Below are 21,209 nucleotides of genomic sequence, written 5' to 3'. Positions count from 1 at the left end.
GTCGCTGCTCATTTACTGAAGCTCAGCCTTGAGGTATACCTGTTGGATGAGATAGAGAGAGACAGATAGAGGGATCACTTCACATCCATTGGTAGAGGCTCTGAATTGTATGCCACTGACTGCCTTGGCTTTCATCCAGAGCTTCCATTATGTCGTCACCAGACCATGGTAAGAAAGGTCTGAGCCACTCTATTCAATGACTGGGGAAATAGGGTCATTTTGATACCTTACTGAAGCCTTGGTCTGCCTTGTAATTCTTGCACCTTGATTGCCTTTCTTCAGACAGGAGGATGTTTTGCTGAATCCGGAAACATTCCCTTTTAAAAGCATTTAATTGTTGATTTGTCAGAGGAAAAGCCAATCAACTGTGAATTTCTCAGTTGAAGTACGGTTTTGCTGTCTTGTTGGATTTTGTAAAGAAAAGAACATAACATTGTGTTATTTGATGGATGATATAAAAGAAAGGGAAAGGAGTTTCAGAGGTTAATCTCTTTCACTTTTTACTTATTTTAACTGAAAAATATGAACATTTTTTACAAATATTTCACCCAGATTTTATCCACACACCCAAAAGTTGCTGTGTTTGCTACTTCAAGAAGTCAGATCAACATTAAATCTTGAAATTCAATTTTACAAGTTCGATAATTCCTATGGATTTTCCAGGCCTTAAAATTTCCAGATCCAGTGAAGCGTAAAAAAAGCTGAGGAACTTTTATTTGTACTGGCCAACATTTATGCAAGCAAAATAAGTAAACATAAGGGCAGATTTTTTTTCCAAGTGTGGTTTATTTAAGAAAACAGTGTTTATTACATGACTGAACTGCAGTATTTAGCCCTAATTTATCTTTTTACAACTCTAGTACAAGTCTATTCACAGGACCCACCTAACAGAAACATCCATTCTCTTGTGGGCCTTGATTAATTACAAAATCCTCGAGTGTCTCCAAAAATTAAAAATACAGATTGATGACTGAGAGATAAATAGATAAATACACAAAAATCGAATCAAATCAATCAGCCAATAAATAAATAGAACAATAAATAACATTCAAAACATCTTTGGCCAAACTTGGGCCACTCCATTGTCCCCACAGAATTGACATTGGTCTTGGTGGATGCCTCGGCCAGTCAGGGCACAGTACTGTATGCCGATTGAATCAGCTTAACCTATGGGGTTCCAAGAGAAAACACTGGATATGTGGCATGAAATGGCAAGTGAAAGAACAATTATATCGAGGCACTTTTAAGGATGTTCTAGGAAATGATAACATTTCCGTGTGTATGTGTATTCCCCAAGAGGAAACAAAGTGTAAGACAACAAACAACATTCAATTGAAAGGTAATTGAATGGCTGCTTTGCTCAACTAATAATTTTATCGTATATTCCCCCGTTTTTTTACAATTTTGGGACAGAGCATGGTAAAGTACCACAAAAAATAGAAAACAGTGAGCTGGAAAGAGATTAAAACAGATAAATGGGAGGAAAACAATGCTAAAACATTGTGTGTCGCCAAACAACAAAACATTGTTACATATTTGCTTTTTGAGTCTGTGAATAACATCAATGTGTGTTCTCCATGGTTGTTGAGTCCGATTGAGTTTCTGACTGTTCTCCGAATATCCCTGCCAGTGTCTTAAAGCGGGGCCCCCATTCATTGAGGTAATCATAGTCCTCCTCAAGGTCTATAGCGTGGGACTCAATGGAGCTGAGTGACTCGGCCACGGAGCCGTCGCCCTCGTAAGCGTATGTGGCAAGGGAGTCGTAGGGAGGGGCTGAGTTGTCCATGTCATGCTCTTGCAGACGCTGGTTGATGAAATCTCGGATGTCTGCACTATCCTGTGAGACGGCTGGCTTGGGACCTCTCTTCATCTCAGGTTTGATGTCCCTACGGTACAGGTTCTCTTTGACAACCTTGGGATTGCGAAGCGTCCCCATGTCAAAGGCATGCGTGTCCTCCTCACCCCCTCCTTCGTCGTCATAGTGGATCACATTATCCCGTATGTCTTCCTTGGATGACATGAGGGTCTCCTTTTTTTTCTGTCGTCTCAACCCTACATAGAGGACCACAATAACTGGAAAAACAAATCAAGAAAATCACATGTTAAGTCACTGTCAGCTGACCCACATTACTGCACATTACCTGTGAGGAAAGAAGAGATTATATCATTGCATCCCAGTAAGCATGGTTTAGGTGATTTGTAGGTCAAAAGATGAAGTATTTTAGGTTCAAACGGGACTGAATTTGTTTGACATTTTTATATGTTAGACATCTAGATGTCAGTTTTAACACCATTGGTAGAGTGGCTCTAGGGATGATAATGTCTGCCTGTCTGTCAGTCAGTGTCTCAACAACTATTGAATGCATTGCTGTGAAATTTGGTACAGACATCCATGTCCTCCTTTTGGTGAATTGTAAACACTTTGGTCATCCCTTAACATTTCATCTAACATCATCATCAAATTACAATTTTCATTTATCTAGTGCTTTGGTTTATGGAATTGGAAATGTTGTACATGATAACAAACTAAGATGGTGAACATGTAAACATTTCAACATATTACCATTGTCATTGTGAGCAAGTTAGCATGCTGGCCTTAGCATATAGCTCCAAGCACCTCTGTACGTAGGTACAGGCTCACAGAGTAGCTAACATGGCTGCAGTCTCTTGTTGAGTAGTGTTGCAGTCTTGTTTAGACTTCTACTGTGGGTTATATGTTACCTATAATATTATTTAACATTATTCCAACTCTTAAGTTAGGTTAGTTAAGTTAGTCTTGGTTTAGACCTTCTTTACATTGAAGTATAGTAAATGAAATCCTGTTGAAAGAATATGAAATCCATAAAAATCCCACTTTCACACGAATTAAAGGGGACATATCATGCATTTGTATTCTGGGTCTCTACTGGTATATCTTTGCATGAGATACAGTTCAAAGAACTCTTTATCTTATACTGGTCCTTTATGCAGCCCTTCAGTTCAGCCTCTTTCTGAAACAGGCTGTTTTAGCTCCTGTCTCTTTAAGGCCCGCTCTGTTCTGATGGCCAACTCCCCAAGCCTCAGCAGACTTCTGGCAGCTCCGGCAGTCACACAAACAGTGGTAGGATTTAACTTCTTTTTCTTGTTCCTTACTTGGAATGGAAACTTCTTAAATACATTTGTACATGTTCAAGCCCAAATCTGATCTGAACTATGCGAGTGGACAATGTAAACAACCCATGTAACATCCTTAGCAACAACCTTAGCAACAAAGACTACGGAAAGGACAGCCATTTGTGGGCATGCATGAACAATGTGACGTAGCGGTACCATTGCAAACGAAGCGTTCATAGCAGGCTGAAGCCCTGGCTTTTGACTTGAAGGGGAGCATTTTTACGTTCACCTCAAGTTTTGGACCTTTTACAATGTTTAACATAGACATGTGACATCATAACAGTGCAAAAATAACAGAAAATTACTTAAAGCATGATGTCCATTGTAAGCATAGTTTTAACCTGGATGTCTTGATATTTTTTGACCTGCAAATCAGTGCTCACTAAGGATTTAACTGCTTTAGTTACCCAAAGCAATTAACATGTACTGTCAAAATTACATACATCATAAAAGGTAATGAAGAAACTGTCAACACTGCAGGGGATAAAAATTGTACTGCTGAGAATATACCCAAAGCAACAGCAACTGCTTTAGCACGCAGCCCTTCAGAAGTTGCATGAGGTTCTGCATATTTAACACACTGTTGTACCTCTGTGTGATTTCCAACACGTAATGTTACAATAAATTTCCTTCTCTCCCTTTTGCCTGTCATAGCAATCTGTCTACATCGCCGTGTACCTCCCCCTGTGTCCCTCTCTCTGTCTGCTCAGTAAAGAATGCAGTAAAATATATGTGTTTCATCTGGGTCTTCAATAAACAGTTGTATCCTCGAGGAAGAGCAGTGGCCAGGATAAAGCTGAAATCATTCAAATAAAAGTCCAGTAAATACATTCAGACTGAAAAAAGCCTTAAGTAGGTCCCTTCCTTTCATCTTCACTGTATCTCACTTCCTCTCTGCCTTCCTTCACTCCCAAGTGATTTTATCTACTTGTGTATAGTGTGCTAGCTCCCCCCAGTGGCATGTATGTAGACTTCAACAACAGGCGGTTATTATGGGACACACTGGTTGAACACAGCATGTCAGTGGTTGCAGCCAATCTACATCAGTCTGAAGACACAACAATGCAGATGAAAGTCTCTGTGCTGGTCTGTTTAATTTACCTCATCATTTCTCCTCACAGGACAACTGGGTCATCCTGACAAATCCTGCTCAGGAACTAAGTGGGTCTATGGAAATGTTCTCAGTGTGAGTTCTGATTTTCTCTGCTACTTCTCATCTCAGGGACAGCACAACAGTTTGGCGTCAGCCTCAGCCTTGGAGGCGAGTTGACTTAGAGCTTTGAAGCCATTCTTCTCAGATGTAGTGAACACATGGACACAGCCCAACACTACTAAAATCATCTGTGAGCTTTTATGTTCCCTCACATATAAAACAATGAAACTTGAGCTGATTTTTCACATGAATACATTCATGAAAGTAATGCAAAAGGATTAATGACGATGTATAGTTGGCTTTAACAGTTCAATCTTTGTGGGACCATATATAAGAGAGAGATAGAGAAAAGTAAATACAGCTCAATTCAAAGGTCATGGCTACCCTTGACTTGCACTGTAAAATTGGAACTTCTTTAACAACCAACCATCCCACATTCATAATTTAGAAAATGATGCCATAAACCTACATTTACTTCCTCCCTGCTATGCAGGTGAGTTTGGACATTAATAGCAGAGAATTAAGGAGGAGTTTTACAACCATGACCTTGTGGGAAATGTAAAAGCTATAGCCTTGGAAGCAGCCACAGGGCAGCAAGATTGGATTTAGTTTATAGAGCCAAGCGTCCCTCCCTCCAATCTCGAATGTCTCATTGAATGACTAAATTCATATGGGTCCTATAATTAACTGTAGACACTCCTGGAGGGACACCAGCCCATGATGGTCATCTTAGCATGTTTGGACTCAGGTGTTGTCAAAAATGGCAAAATTGGACCCAGCTGAATGGAAATAGATCTGGCAGATTAAATGTTCATCTGTATTTTACATGTTGATCTAGCTGACAGGAAGCTTTGACTTGCCTCTAGCCTCACAAGCCAATCAATATGTAGTATTAGGGAAGATTTTACACCCGTCCTCATTATCTAAATGATTAAATTTGGTTTAATGAGACTTTACAGATTGACTGGTTTGGCCAAATTAAGGTTAGGATTTAGCTAGCAGGAAGCCTTATTAGTTTAAAGGAAGTTATGGAAGCTTAAAATTCAAAAATAAATGGTAAAGGAATAGTTTGACATTATGAAATATGTGCATATAAGGTTGCCGGGCAACCAGTGGGACGTCAGAGCTGGAGCACCAACACAACACATATAGCAAATCCCTGTGTCCTTTATGATCATCGATGATAGTGCGTTAGAATGAAAAATGTTTACAAGCTAGAAGACAACATGTCTCACCTAATAAGATGATGATACATAGAAGGATGGCAACCAGAGCACCCGTGCTGAGGCCCACAGGGAGAAAGATGGCCTCTGCGCTGCAAGTTAACAGAGAGCCATCTGATTCGCAGCCACATACACGGATGGTCAGGGTGCCTGTGCTGCTCTTGGGTGGGTAGCCATTATCTTCAATCACCACAGGAAGAAAGTAGATCTCCTGCAAACGCCGTCTAAAGCCACTCCGCTTCGTCACTATACCAGCAGTGTTATCTGGAAGAAGGGAAAGAAGGAGAAATTTAAAATTTTGCTGCCATCGAAAACCAAAAAAAGAAAAATCTCCAAAACAGCTGCAGATTCTTTTGAAAAGGTGTGGATTAAAAGAATCATGCAAATTTGTATGGAAAGGCTTGAAGTAGTGCAGCAAGTGCTTATTCCTTGATCTATACAGGTTAGAAAGTGTTCTGACCAAAGAAGAAGAAAATATTCCACCCAGTATAACCTCACATCAATCAGATAGTCCTCTGAGCTACATTACTAGCGCGGAGGTCCAAGTATGATAAAGATAAAACTTTTCAATGTCTGATAACTCTTTATGTTTGATATCAAATCCTCTTCAAATGTGCTTCTCTGAATGCAATGAGAAACTGCATCGTTTCAAAGACTTCTCTTATCAAAGCTCTCGCCATTTTACACCACTCGCCTTAAAAGTGGATAGAGCCCAACCACGCCCAGTACATCATTCCCCCAAAAGATTGCAAAGTGGCTTCCGTCTACCTACGCTGTGGGAACTATTGGGATCTGTTGTTATATTGTTATCTCTTTGTACAGGCAGCATCACTCCAGAGAAACAGAACATTAGGAATGATAGATAATAAACAAAAAAATAAAAACACACAAAGGGAACAACCTGGGAAGACAGCCAGAGGTGTGAGGGTGGCGAGTGGAATAGAGGTCGACAATGTATATGAGAGAGAGGGAACGCATCAGGTTGGACCTGCCTGGTTCTGTCTGCTACAGCTAGACTGTCTGACCCCTGTCAAGCCAGGTTTGTTCCACTGACGAAGGCTGGCACTTTTTCTTGACAGGAGGTCAGGCGTTTTAGCACACCTTGCATGTTGTGCAGATTGTGTTTGTGCCCCCCTCTCCCTCTCTCTCTCTCTCTCTTTCTCTTGCTGAACTCGTCCGTGGTGTTTGTATTTCCTGTCCCTGCCTATCAGATCTCGTTCTGTATCTGGAGAGTGTGCTTGCAGGGCCCCTGGCAGTCTGGAAACTGCAAGACAGTGTGTCCAAAAGGTAAAACTGGATCAGAGGTTCGGATGGGGGCTTGTCAAGGATGGTGAATTCATTCGTTTCCCTGGCCTCATCCTGCCATGTCCCACTTTTCATTACCCGTCTTTCTGGTTAGACTTCAAAGGGCTCTGCGAGTGCACACTGCAGTGTCATTTATGCCCTTATCATAAGACAACGTCTGACCGCTTGCATTTGTTATTTTTAGCATTGAGATATTATGCCACTCTTACAAGGTTCAAGCAGCAAACTTTGCAACTAGAGAGGATGTTTGTCAGCTCCAAAATAGGACAGGATAAATTTGTTGCAGGTAACTTTTAATATGGAATCAATATTAGTTCTACTATACAAAATCTTGATCTTTATCATCACTATTTGTGATGTCACAAGTTACATACTTATTTTTTGTCTAAAAAAATCATAAATCTAATATCTGCCTTTCTCTAAGAAACTGTAATTGATTGCAGCTACCTTTAATTTACTCACATTGCTAATTTATCATTATTTGTCAGTTGTAAAGAAGTGTGATATGGTTTCCCTAGAATGGAGGATGACACGTGGGCGGTGCTATTAAAAAGCTAGAGGAAGCTTAGCTTCCCCAAAATTATCACAGAAAAAATTCAACCTTCAACAAATCCATTAAAATAATGAGCAGCAAATCAGCGGTTCAGCAGTTGAAAAGACAGCAACACGTTACGTAGCCCCGAAGCTAGCAACAACCTGACCAGGCTCACTTAAGGTGGACCATGTAGTCCATGTCCATATAGTGTTTTTAACTCTCACTGCACATGTGCTTCATCCCAGCGCTCCCCAGCGCCCTGCCAGCTTTTCTGCCAGAGAAAAACACTGTATAGACACAAGCCCCCCACCCTTGTCGCTGACCTTTAGCTTCCCTAAGCATGATGTCCTACCGCCACTTTTGGGATGAAGCTCATAAATTGATATCAAGCATTACACAAATCAATTAATACTGTACCAATAGTGCATGTCACCAAATACAGCTGTTATCAGAATAAAATGATACTTACTTCCAAAGTCCCGGATGGTGAAATTCTTGTTTTTTATATCTTCCTTTGGTAATTTGAAGGTGAATTGTTGTCCAGCAGTCGGTAGATCCTGGTCTTTTGCACTAAAGGTTTGAATCACCTGTTGAAAATAAAGATATAGGGATTCTTAATTAAGTTTTGGTTTCACTTTTAGGTTATGAAGTTTTACTTTTCTAGTTTTCCTGCCTGCATGGTGTGTGTTAGTAGTAGCCGTGTCATCTACATACTGACAGAAAAGCACCTTTGGAATGGCACAGGTGGAACATTTTATTGTGAGTAGTTGTTTCAATGTCAAATATTTCTCTTTACAATGGAAAATAAAAGTCCTACAGGTCAATTTGCTCTGACAGGAAATGTGAAATTCTTCAACACTGAACTGTCATGAACTGACTGTATGTCAGATCTGTATGGTGCTGAAACAAGGCAGTGAATTGTTCTCTCGGTAGTTTTGGATACAGTCACTGAGCACTTGATTGATAACTTGTTGAAATTCTATATTACTGCAACACATAGGGTGATGGATTAAGTTCATTCAAAACTACTGGAGCTTGTTCAAGGGTCATGAACAGAGGCCAGTTGTTTTATATTGTACTTACATTACAGAACACCTGCTGTAAGCACAGGAGCAACTCAAATTTTTGTTCCCAAAACAACCCACAATAAAAGAGGAGACACAGTTTGTTCAATTCAACACCATCTAGACAGAACTTCAATAAAATGGATCATTTATATTTGAAGCTGTATTGTAGCTGAGTTTGCTAGCTAACACCTCGCCAACCAACCGCCAACTTCTTTGTTCTTCCACACTCCTAGACACAGACTGCTGATTCAGCCGCCTCTGAACCAGACTGCTGACGGCTTCCTTCTTTTCCCCAAACGTCTCAGAGCTTTGTCTGGAACCGGCTGTCTTGCCAGCCCAGCTGTGCAACCAGTCTGTTCTTCCCCACTTACCAGGCTTGACCTGCTGCAGACCTGATGCCCCGGCCTTGGATCCCACACATACAGCTAATCAGCCTTCTTGCCCTGTTACATCACCTTGTCTATGTTGCTCTCCCTCTCTCTCAGTATTTGAATAAGCGCCCCTCCAGGGTAGCAAACCTGACACCAGGTGTGATGAGTGCTCTGTTGTGTTCCCCACAGCAGAGGCATACCTCACACTATTGATTTCATGCTACTAAATTAGCTTAGTGATTCATAAATCTGGAGCTGCAACTAACAATTATTTTCCTTTGAGTTTAATGTCTGATTTTTTTTCAATAAATCAATTATAAGATAATAATAATCATACTTTACCACATAATCAATTTTCTAAAACTGAATGCTTAATCTGGCAAACAGTCCAAAAACCCAGATTATTAAATTTACAACAATAAAGACACAAGCAGTAAATATTTACTTTTTACAGACTGTCACAAGCAAATGTGTGGCATTTTTTTCTGAGTTCATTTTTCGCCATTTGATGTGATTAATCAACAATTCATTTTAACTCTAATACAACACTAAATTAATACGCTTCACTGTGATAAATGAATAACTTCACACTGGTTATTTGTCATCTAGTCCACCACTGGTATGTAAAAGTTCCTATCTGCAGGTACATGAAATCCACCTATAAAGTGTATTGAATATCGGACAGTTTTTATAAATTTCAGCTTTAGTGCAGCTTCTTTTCATGCACTCAAAAGTGCGCCTCACCTCTTCCCGAACACAAGCGTAGCACTGTGGCTGCTGTTACTGCTTATTACTGGGTGCTATTGTACATGTTAAATGGCTTTAAGTGTATTCTGCTTTCGCACTCGGCTGCATTGTTAGTTGAGCTAGATAAGAGCGCCGGCTAAATGCTGTAAATGTAAATGTAATTATTTCGGTGTAACAAACTGATTCACAAGGTTAGCATTTCCATGAAGTATTATACAATTCAAAGGGAATACATTAAAGTATATCTAATATGTAGAATTTTTTTCAACTACTTAATTCCTCAGTTGTAAATATGCTTGTTTTATGTTTCCTTTGTTGTTGCTTTTTTCTCATTTCACACTTGACCAGTTGACCGGTCAGAGCTCTGAGTACAGTACATCATAAAATAAGGAAATATTTGACTGTCTTTCTTGACCACAGCCCTGACCATTTTACTTGCAAATCTTAAGTTAAGGCCATTCTGCTCTTCCCACACATTTACATGAAAATAGTCGGTTGCCTCCCGTGCTACCTGGCTACTTCCTGGTTACAGATTATTTTCCGAGAAGTTGTGCCACAGCATGAGATACTCCATAAACAAGCAGTTTGTATGTTTTTCAGCAGTATGAGTTCAGATAATCATCAAGGGCGACGTGTGAAGAGAGGGATCTGCAATTCTTTATCATCCACCAGCTGTGCACAACACCTGGTGGAATCATGCTGTGGGAACACTGGAGGAAAATGTATATTCTGCACTGCAGGGCAAGGAAGGGGAGAAGGAGAGGAGGAAAAAAAGAGGAGGGGAAAAGAAGAAGATAAAACACAGGAGATGCAATTAAGGAAGATGAGAGGAAAGAATGAGATGGGTATAAAGGAGAGACAATAATGCCTTTTAAATACAGGGCACACACATGTTGAATATACAATAAGACTGTTGTTGTCTAATCTTGAACTTGTTTTATTTTATTTGTTTGGTTTTTTTTGTTTTTTTCCCCGTGGTGGATAGTTTAATTTTGTCTAAATCCTGTGTATTGATTAGTTGAATGGTGAAGGATATAAGTCAGAAGTTGTGCAAGTGAATATAAATCTGTTAAATCTGTTAATGCCTTCTCTATCCTGAAGTATTTCTCTATAAGTTAAACTATTTATGATTAAATAAGCAACAATGAGGGTTAAAGTGTGGGAAAAGCTGTTAGCTTAGCTATTATTTATGACGAGTTTAATACTTAAAAACTCTGCTGATCTGCCTCACCAGAACTGTGTGAGTGTTGTTTTAGTGGCCCTGAAACATAAGTAAACAACCGAACATCTGTCATCAGCTTTTGATTAGAGTATTGCTAAATCCTGATTGATGGATTTAAGATTGTGACATCCTGTTTTTTCCAACTGAGCCATGCACCCTTTAAACCTGCTCAGGCGAGCACAGACACAGAAAAACAACAAATCCAAGTGAAATAACCACAGCTATGGAAGAAAATTGCAGAGCCTCTTCACTCAGAGTATATAACTATTTGAGAAAAAGGTTTTCAGGGCCTTTAAGAAAAAAAAAAATCTTATTAGTTATTTTTGCATTTGGGACTTGATTTGTTCTGATTCCAGCATCAAATTGGCCTCAATCCCCCTTTTTTTAAATGTCTTGACTCAATCTTGAAGCCACAGCCGAGTTCATGTCAGGAAGACAGCGATGCCTTCAAATGGAGGGCACAGCCACTGTTTTGATTGGAATAGGCCTGAGGACCGGCAAAACACCCTCAATGTGATGAGGAGTCAACACCGATTTGATAGACTGCCAAAGAAGCTGTTCCCTCAGAACACTAACTGCATATAGATTCTAGTTAATGGGCTAATTTACAGGCACAGGTGGTTTACAATGCGCACAGGAAAATTCTCCGCTGCATCTCAAATATATCATCCGAAATGTACTCCAGGTTGCTGATATGCAAAGCGCTGCCTCGCTTTATGATTGCTTCTCCCGCTGAATCGAACTCTATGACACAATCATAGTTCAAGATTTAGATTCAAACTCTGTGCTGAATGGTTCTCTGCAAAATCCCTTGGAATAAAGAGTTTTATTCAGGTGACCTTGAGTAAAACACTGGAAACCTACATCAACATCAAAGCTAAATCTCTTTATTTACTACAGCAATATGGTGCTCCAAAAAGCAGAAAAATACCACTGCATTTTATCACTACAATCCACAAATTCAGCATTTATTTCTAAGTGTAAACAATGACACCCTGCCAGCGCTTATAAAAATCCTCACCTTTCAGATTCAATTTACTACACAAACCACCTTGAAGCCATATCAGCTCTATGGAAGAACTCTCCGATCAGCAGTTGTCGACTCACAACACTCAACACATCTTATCTCATCCTGGAAAAAAATTTGCTGTGTTTATTGTGATGAGCACATGACCTGTGTAACAGAAAGAGGCAGGGAGGAGAGTATATGTGAGCGTACCTGTCCGACCTTGGCATTTTCACACACAAAGGTCTCATAAGGACTGGCGAGTTCAGGTGGGAACTCGTTGATGTCCAACACGTGGACGGTAACAGCCACCCGACTGGTCAGAACTGGACTATCTGGATAAGAAAACACAAGACAGAATTGTTTAAATAAAACCACAGTTGTGCACTGAGGACTGGACAGAGTTACATGAATGTAGAAAAACAGAAAATATTTTTTCACAGCACTGACATCATGTGGATATCTGAAGTACTACTGTCTTATGATGAGCAGGAGTATAAAGGTTTATCAGTGTTGCAGAAGGATGGCTGAGTGGTCAAAGAGGATGTCATGCCCAAGTGTCCTTGAGCAGATGCTTAACCGTCTTGCTGCTCGACCATTTGTAAGTCGCTCTGGTTAAACGTCTGCTAGAAAACCCCTGATGTCTGGAACATGCTGATGCATAAATTGCACACATGCACTGCTGTTTTATGAAGCTTTTGATTGATGATGAAAAGGAGAATTAAATAAAAACACACATCTCATGTGATGACTACAAATAAAGCATGCCTCACATTATGGAATACGGCTCTACAGAGAGAATACTTTTCTTTACAAGCTGTTTTTCCTCGGGTTCTGTTATGGGTTTCAGCCATAAGATGTGTAGCCCATATTAATTATAGTGTGAAAGCCCCCTTGAGAGGGACTAACTTGAATTCAGGGTTGTTTGTTACAATGTTTGCTCACTGCAGGGGCACAACGGGGAAATGTTCTTTTTGTGTGAAAGCCGGAGTAAGGTAAACTTTATGGATTTGATGTGGGAATAGGCTTTGCTCTGCAGTGGGGGGCTTAGTGTGCACTTGTTTACGTGAGTGCCGGTGCATGGGTGCGTAGGTGTGTAGGCTTGTGTGTAGGTGGGTGGTTGAGAAGAATGCAGGGCAAGGGCGGGGTGGGGGTGGGATCTGTAGAATCATCTCAAGGGGATTGGAGACGCAGCCACGGCTCAGTTAGTAACCTGTCTCTGACCTTGATGGAAAAAGCAATCTTCCCACCGAGGTAAAAATGACACTGAGCATGGGATTTGCTGCTTTGCACTGACTGAACTACTAACATTGATGCTCACCCAGCAAAAAAATACTGATCTTGGCTTTTGTCATTGGGGTCTTGAATTATTTGGTCTCCAAAAAGTTTGAACAACTTGAACTCCTCTGGATCAATGGAATCTGTAAAATTGGTCTTGAAAGGCTTCTGGATACAAGAGTTTATCATGTCCTCTCATCTGAAACACCAATGTCCATAACTGTTGGCTGACTCTGACTTTGTTATGAGTGATGTATCATTCAGCCCACTAGATGGGGCAATGGTATAGTAGTTATATCCGGACTATTATCAGACTGGTGTCAGCATTTCAGCCCAATAACACATGCTCTATTTATTTTATTGAATCAGAATCCTGTATTGCTACAGAATGCTTGAGTGGTCAGCCATAAAAAAAAAATCCTGCCTTACACTGCTTTTCTGCTGGATATTACTTTTTTAATTAAACTCATTTTAATAATAATAAAAAAAAAAGTCCATCTTTGCAAGCAATCAACCACAAATCTATAAAACGAGCTGCAAAATATAGATAGAAAGATTTCTTGAGGATAGCAATCTGTTAAAATTGCAACTGCGGGCGGAATAAGTAAACAAACTCCCAACAAAAAACTCCATTTTAAGTGTGAAACTAAATTCATTTGCTGTAAATAGATAGCAAGTGTGCTCCCTCATTGCCTCCTACCAAGGTTATTATTACATTTAATAGATCTTCCCCCCTGTTTGACTCCTAAAAATTGCCACTGGGCTTAAAAGCCAAAAAGCAAACTGTTAATCTAGCCCCGGCTCTTATTTAGCACGCCTTCTGCTGTGTACTGTGTCTCCGGAGAGCAGCAGACACTGCTCTCATTTTGCTGCATGACTGCAGTGTCTAGCAATGACCGGACAAATCTCTGAGGCTGTGTGAAGTGAAACGTTTCCAACTCAGGTGTTGTGCTAATCATTGCAGAGTAAAGGTACTTAAAGAAAGGTCAGGAAAATGTCATCTAACGACTCATATTGTTGGATATTTTCATCGGAGCTATTGTACGTGGGAATAAAACGTATGAGTGGGTAAATGTTAAAAAGCATTAGCAGCAAGGACACACGGTAGATGCAGAGACAGGTCAAATATAGAGATCTGTAATAATTTACTATTTATTGAAAACTGCAGTGCAGTGCCAACTGAAGCTGCTTTAAACTGTAGAAAAGTCAGAACATTTTTTTTCTGTGCGTGACCTCTTCTCATACAATGTATTATTGGTAAAGGCATTGAAGGTATCTTTTGCTTCAGTATTTATTACTGCTCTTCATGGATTAAACCCCAAATAACAGACAGGCAACATCCCAACCATGATAACAGAATGCACCGCGAAGGAGCCATAACTACTATCCAATACCCAGAACACAAAGTTCTGCTAAATCTCACTCAAGGTCAAAAACACATTTGAATTCACACGTTGGGACACAAACTCTGGGGTGCTGAGTTTCAAGTCAAGTCAAGTAATTTTTTTATTTTTTATACAGCACCAAATCACAACAAAAGTTATCTCATGACACTTTTCATATAGAGCAGGTGAAGACCATGCTCTTTAATTTGCAGAGACCCAACATTCCCCCACGAGTAAGCATCTGGCAACAGCGGCAAAAAACTCCCCTTTAACAGGAAGAAACCTTGAACAGAACCTTGCTCTAGGTGGGAAGCCATGTGCCTTGACTGATTGGGTTAAGAGAGAGAGAGAGATACAGATTCACAGCAACAACAGTAATAACAATAGCTACTATAATAATAATAGAAATATGAAAAAATAATAATAATAGTAGGCATGGATGTCTAGCAGGACCACAGCAGCAGGCGGTCCACAACCATGATCCATAGAAACCATAGAAAAAGAGAACCAGAGTATCCATTCTGGCTCTGGATGTTTTTTTTTTTTCTTTTCTGTCATGGCAAAAATGATCTCTAGAAGAAGATTCATCTCCAGAGAGGGGAACCAAGCAGCAAGGAAGGCTACATTGGAGGCTGACTTGGGGAAAGGTGATAAGAAATGAGTAAAACGCAGGTGGGTGAGGGTAAGACGTGCAGAAATACCATTTGATTCCTGCACCAAGCATGACAGACTGAACATGTAACGCCCTTGTAAAACTCCCATCTCTATCCTCCTCCCTCCTCCTACCGCTCTGTATCCTTTCAGCCTACCTCATCCTCCAATTCCTTGACACTTATTCACAAAAGCCACACAAAGAAACACACACACATTGAAAACAGAATTAGCATGTCAGTGCCATGACCTTGAGGGGAAGTGAGTAATATCAGTTTCCAAGGCGACAATGACTCAAGTTTTAACAGCCCATATTTCACAGTCTGTCCTAATGAATATACAGCGTGGGTAATTTTGATTGAGCACCAGCCTGCCTCTGGGATAATGACTTTGACGGTTCTTAGCAGATTTGATGACTTGATGACGATGGATTTGCTTATTTATCCGGAATTTGCTCCACTTCCTTCATAAAAACATAATTAGCTTGATGACATGTCTTAAAGCCACAGCTTTCTCGAGCTCAGCTCACAACATGCTGTGATGCCGCTGCATCTGCTTGCTGTAAAACTCTGGAAGTGTTCACATTTTACTGCGGTGTAAGTAAAAGTTGACTCTGGCAAGAAAAGCTCCCTTCCAATGCCAATGTCATCAAATGTGTTAAAAAAAAAAAAGCAGTTAAAAATAAAAACAGAGTTGAAATGAGTATGCTAGAGGAGACTATGTCCTGAAGATACATCCCTCTGGGAGAGCCATCATGGTTTATAGTCACCTATAAACCTTTCCAGCAAAATGGGATTGAGTATTGACTTGAGTAAAAGTGTGTTAAATCCTTCACACAGATTATGGCGGGGGAAGGACGACGACACCTGCATGAATCACAATCGATCTTGTTGTCATACTTACTAAGTTTGGTCGCCACGATGGAGATATTGTGCTGGGCGATGCTCTCTCTGTCAAGGAGTTCGTTTGTGGAAATCGTTCCCTCCACTGGATCAATGTCAAAGTAGCTGTCCATGTCACTCTTCCAGTCAATGGAATACCTGAAAGAAAATGTTTGTTTAATAGCATCCATTTGCAGCATAAACCAGAATTAAACCACAGTGATTTTCCCTCTGGGCTCATGTATATGAGTTAGGTGTAATATAATGTTGGCGTAGCCTTCATTACTCATTCTGAATGGTCATTTCCAGAAAATGTGCTGAGGATCGCAAATAAATTCCAATCTAGTAATGGGGCACATGTACTTTGACCATGCTGAATAAACGCTTTTCTTGGGAACATAAATGAATTTTAGGCACTGTTGAAACCGTATCAATCTCTCACAGCCGAAAAACAACAAAGGCATAAAAATGTTGGTTTGGTGTCTGCGAACAGAGGGTACAGCGTCCTCTCTGTGAAATGCATCTTTGGTCTTACCCAGCTGCTCTGAATGCAAACGATGAAATACAAAAGAGATCTGAAACCAAACACTAACAGAGCCATTCATCATGCCATGCTATTTGATCTTAAAAGGCTATTTTTCATTAATAATTTTTGTGATCGCCTGTTGAGTTCCCACAAGCAAAAAATATGTCATCTTTCTCTCTTCCTTCACACAGAGGTCCGAGGTTGGTTGTTCAGCGCTTTGCTCATGGGCACTTCCACAGCACAGATGTTTAATTTCTCATGGGCTTGAGCCTGGATCTCTCTGTGCCACCATTCTGCTTTTTTTTCTTTTTTTTTCTCGTGGCAAGCTATTTGATCTTAAAAGGATATTTCTCATTAATATTTATCATGCTTGTTTTTTACACTATAGAGCCTCAAACTGGACTTGACTCAGTCATTAAAAGAAAGAGGCCTAGCATATATTCAGACCCCCAAGTCTTTTACTGTAATGAGAATGATAACAAAACCACTTCAGTAGAATTATTCTACAAGCCTCACTTCCATCAAATTTTTCTGTTTCAATTTTGATTTGTGTACGTCCTCTCTTTAACTCTGTTTTGCACGTAGCCTTGAAGTGAACATGATTGTGTCAAAATAGTTTAGTGTGAGTCTCTTTGATAAATATTACAGCCAAACTCCCATCAAGAGTTCAAAAGATCAATGGTTTGCAATTTCTCCTCAGGGTAAAATGCTTTTGTTGGGGGGGATGTATTGGAGTCAAGCTGCTACTGAAGCCTATGTTCACTGTCAGTGTGGCCCAGTGGTTAGAGAGACCAGAATATTACACGATAAATCACAAACAGAGCATGCATGTTTTGAAATTTCCTTGAACACGACAACAAAACCTCACCAGCTCAATTACAACCTCTCGCTCTAAATGCCAGAAACGTTTCAGAAAGTAACATATTTTGTATTCATGTGAAATAGAAAACATCAAAAAATGTTTTACTTGTAATTGGTTCAATGTCTTAAGTTATCTTTAAAAAGCACAGAGCTCATCAACAACTGTGAGAAAGAAATCGCAGATCTAAAGAGGCTACTTAAGCTGGACTCAGTACTGAGAGCTGTAGATATGGAAATTAATTACATTGTTATCTCCTGCTTTGAACTGCTGTGATGTTAATTCAATCCAGTGAACATTATACACGATACTCAAGGTAATTTAAGAAAAAGGGAAGGCACATTTGAGTTTATTTTCAACTGTTATTGATTTTATGGTTCAGGGTTTTTGCTATAGTAAAGCCTTTCAAATTTCATGACTAATGTGGCTCTTCAGTGTCTTGTGATTTGTGATATTACCATTTAAGACAGAGGCCAAAAGTGCAATCTTTAAATCTTATTCAAACTTTAGGAAGCTCTCCAGAAAGAGCCAACAATGCAGTATTCATGAAGCCCCTTTGTTTCCCCAGCTAGAGATTACTCTGCACTATGCCGCTAAATAGCAGAATCAGTTGTCTAAAAGCATTATTCCCTATGCATGATGGGTCATTGGGTCTATTGTTTTGAAGTGAAGAATGCAAGGCTGCTCTATGATGGCACACAAATGAACAATGTCAGCTGTGGTATTGATGAATATTTAAAGTGCCGGAGACAAAGTGGAGATTCACAGAGTAGAGGGCATAAGCTTTTTGTTGTACAAATCTCTGCTTTTTCCATTCTTTTGTTTTCTCCGGGATGAAATATTCATAAAAAAAAACAACTACTGTCCATGCAACAGGTGTTTTTTTTTGCTATTTGCGTTACACTCGAGCGATACATCTTCGAAGAACCATTAACACAAAGCAAAAGGAGCTAATCGATTTTAAAAAAGCAAAGGATTCTCATACATTTTTAAGAATGCACTTCTTTTGTCTTTTGCGAGGGACAGTCTATTGTTATCTACCACTCAAGTTTTATAGTAGAATGTGGGATATGGTGTGTGTGCTAGTGTGCAAGACAGACAGATGGAGGAATAAAAGGAATGACTTGCACTGAGTATAAATCAGAAGCTGAGTCAGGCATGTCAGATCCATAAAACCGACCAGTGATGTTTAAATGTCCCACCTGATATTTACCAAGGAGAGAGCAGGGGTCCATAGTACAATATGTTTTTTAAAGTATTTGTCACTTAAGTTTTAGCACATTTTGTTACACTATAAATTACCTTTGATCAGGATTCATTTTTGAGCTCTCTAAAGACAATCAAAAAGAAATCAAAACCTACGGAATTAGTTTTAATGTATGCATTTCAAAAAGCAGAAAATGAGTTTTCATTAAGTCCCTTTGCTTCTGTGGAGTTATTCTGATACACTGGGGCTTACTGTTTATATCTCATCACTTCCAATAAGATGTTCTATTTACATTGTATATGTTGTTAATTAAAGGGGATGTATCATGCACATTTCCAGATCTATATTTATATTCTGAGGCTCAACTGCTATATCTTTGCATGATTTACAGTTCAACAACTGTTGTGATTGTGAACATTTTACTTGCTTACTGCTTACTAGCTCTTTATCCCAATCTAACCAATGTTGTCAGATAGCGTAACGCCGGTTATTCTGAGCATTAACTCATTACTGCTGTGGGTAAAAGTAAATGCAAGGGGACAGCAGCGTCTTCTGTGTAACTTGGTCCACTTTAATGACAGTTGGAGAACAGAACTCTGGCAAAAACGCAATACATCCACTTCACTGTCCTCTCAATTACAGCATATCGCTCTGCCAAGCCAAACAATTACCAGCACTACAGTTGGTCTTAGTGGATGTCAGCCAAAGTTACAGTATTCCTTCTGTTGCACGCAGTCACCAACAAGTCAAGAACTGCCAACCGATGATGCTAGCAGGATTTTACATGACATTGTCAAATGTCCAGCACAGACTGATTAGTCTTCAAACTGATGAGTGAAACTGACAATACCCTCAAGATTAAAGTCATGATGACATTGATGAATGGGGACTAGAGACATTGATGAATGGATTAGGGATATAAAAGCTTCAACCACTGGCTGCAGTATCGCAGTACTTCCTTCTTCAGCTCTTTTATCCTCAAGAGAGTAAATATTTTGTCAAATAGTAAAGCCATTAAAGATTGTGAATCAAATCCAGGCCAGTTTTCTTCACAATATGTAGATTTACTATAGTTATTGTGAATAAAATTAAAATGATTTACTTTAAATGACCAAAATGTCCTACAGTGAGGTACACTGTCATTCAGTTTCCTTCTTTTTATCCCAACCCCTATCCTCAGTATACTATTCAGGTAGTCAAGTTCTACTGTTTCTGCTGAATACAAACAATTAAACCCAGTTAGTATAGTTTTTTTTTTATTAAGTTAGGCCATTTCAGTTCACTAACTTTTAATGGGTCTTTCCATCAGAGTATATCAGAGCAAAACTTGAAATATGATTTATTTGTGGACTATATTCAGAAATGATTCAATAATGCAGAATTGGGGAAAAAAATCTGAGAATTTCATGTTCGGTTTTTCTATTAGAGTTAATATTTAAAATGGGCTGGAAGGATCTACTGAAACTGCAAATTGCAAATTTTGTTTGATCAAAAAGAAAGGGAGGACTAAAATGTGTATTTTTTAAAGAAAAAGAACTTTAAAGACTACAACGATGCACACTCATCCATCCTTTAAGTACTGTGATTCTCCATTGAATCCCACTGAGTTCCATTAGGATTGGGAATTCACACTGTTTGCTTAAGACACATAAATCTGAACTTTGAATAGACATTGTTCACCACAAAATATAATCTAAATATTCCAAGAGTGACCTAAAGTAACAGTGATCAAACACAACATACATGTTTGTGGAATCAAATTTGTTATTTTCAAGTAGTCTCACTTTGATAACTAGATAACATTGTCTTCCACTCAGGTGAAACATAATTGATATGACACCATGCACAAAAAGTAACCTGTAAACTGTATATTGTTTTAGACAGAAGAGTTTAACTTTACCTGACTGGACTGCTGCTGGCATCTAAATCCTGTGCCGTCACTGCTCCGATGATGGTGCCTGCTGGTGTGTCTTCATACACATCCATCACATAGGAGGGCTTATTGAACACTGGGGGCTCGTCCACATCCAATACGTTAATCTTCACTGTTGCTGTGTCTTTGAAGGCTCCGAAGCTTTGAAATCGTGGATCCAAATGAGCATTAGAGGCATCTACCTTAAATGTGTACGCCTTCTTGGTTTCATAGTCCAGTGGCTAAAAAAAACAGGAAAAAAATAAAGTTAAAGTTACATTCACATTTGGATTTTATCATCTGCAGTTCAAACTATAATTGTGGCAGCACTCCTGCTGTAATTTGATTTCTCTGTGTTCATCCAGTAGGAGTTGAGAGCACTTGAGGAAACGTTGTAGCTGAATATGACTGTCAGTGTTGACAGCAGTTTACCCTCAGTTCATTTTCAAGCAGTAACTGTTCAGGAGTTACTGAACTATCAGACGTCAACATGAGCCTGCTCATATATAACAAATGTCAGTCTATGGTTGATCTCCACTGTTTATGTCACTCAAACTACATTCAAATTATATTATTCTCAGTGTCTGACAAGAACAACTAAAGGAGTAAACACACTCATGAAATCATCTTCAAACTTTTTTAAATGACAGCTCAGATTGAGGTTAATAGCATGGTGCTGTCTAATTCATCAGAGATCCTGACCGGGTTAATGTTTCAGCGCCTTACTG

General features: G+C 39.5%; 1 protein-coding gene across 3 annotated transcripts in view; it reads right to left on the bottom strand.

The window, feature by feature from the left end:
- Window positions 1-1,007: 1,007 nt before the first annotated feature.
- LOC121888036 (cadherin-12-like) overlaps window positions 1,008-21,209 on the bottom strand; it is a 62,081-nt gene continuing 41,879 nt past the window's right edge. For 2 of the 3 annotated variants that reach the window (XM_042399288.1, XM_042399289.1), the window contains 6 exons: window positions 20,470-20,723; window positions 15,996-16,136; window positions 11,996-12,113; window positions 7,839-7,956; window positions 5,542-5,793; window positions 1,008-2,073 (listed from right to left, as the gene is read on the bottom strand). In XM_042399288.1, coding sequence (XP_042255222.1) covers window positions 1,562-2,073; window positions 5,542-5,793; window positions 7,839-7,956; window positions 11,996-12,113; window positions 15,996-16,136; window positions 20,470-20,723 — 1,395 coding nt within the window. In that variant the 3' untranslated portion in view covers window positions 1,008-1,561. Of the gene's footprint in view, window positions 2,074-5,541; window positions 5,794-7,838; window positions 7,957-11,995; window positions 12,118-15,995; window positions 16,137-20,469; window positions 20,724-21,209 lie in introns of all 3 variants that reach the window. The other variant, XM_042399287.1, reaches the window with a different exon arrangement.

Source organism: Thunnus maccoyii, chromosome 21 (assembly GCF_910596095.1).
Source record: "Thunnus maccoyii chromosome 21, fThuMac1.1, whole genome shotgun sequence".
Lineage (NCBI taxonomy): Eukaryota > Metazoa > Chordata > Actinopteri > Scombriformes > Scombridae > Thunnus > Thunnus maccoyii.
The sequence above is the reverse complement of the archived record's forward strand: the minus strand, read 5'-3'. Positions and strand labels throughout refer to the sequence as shown.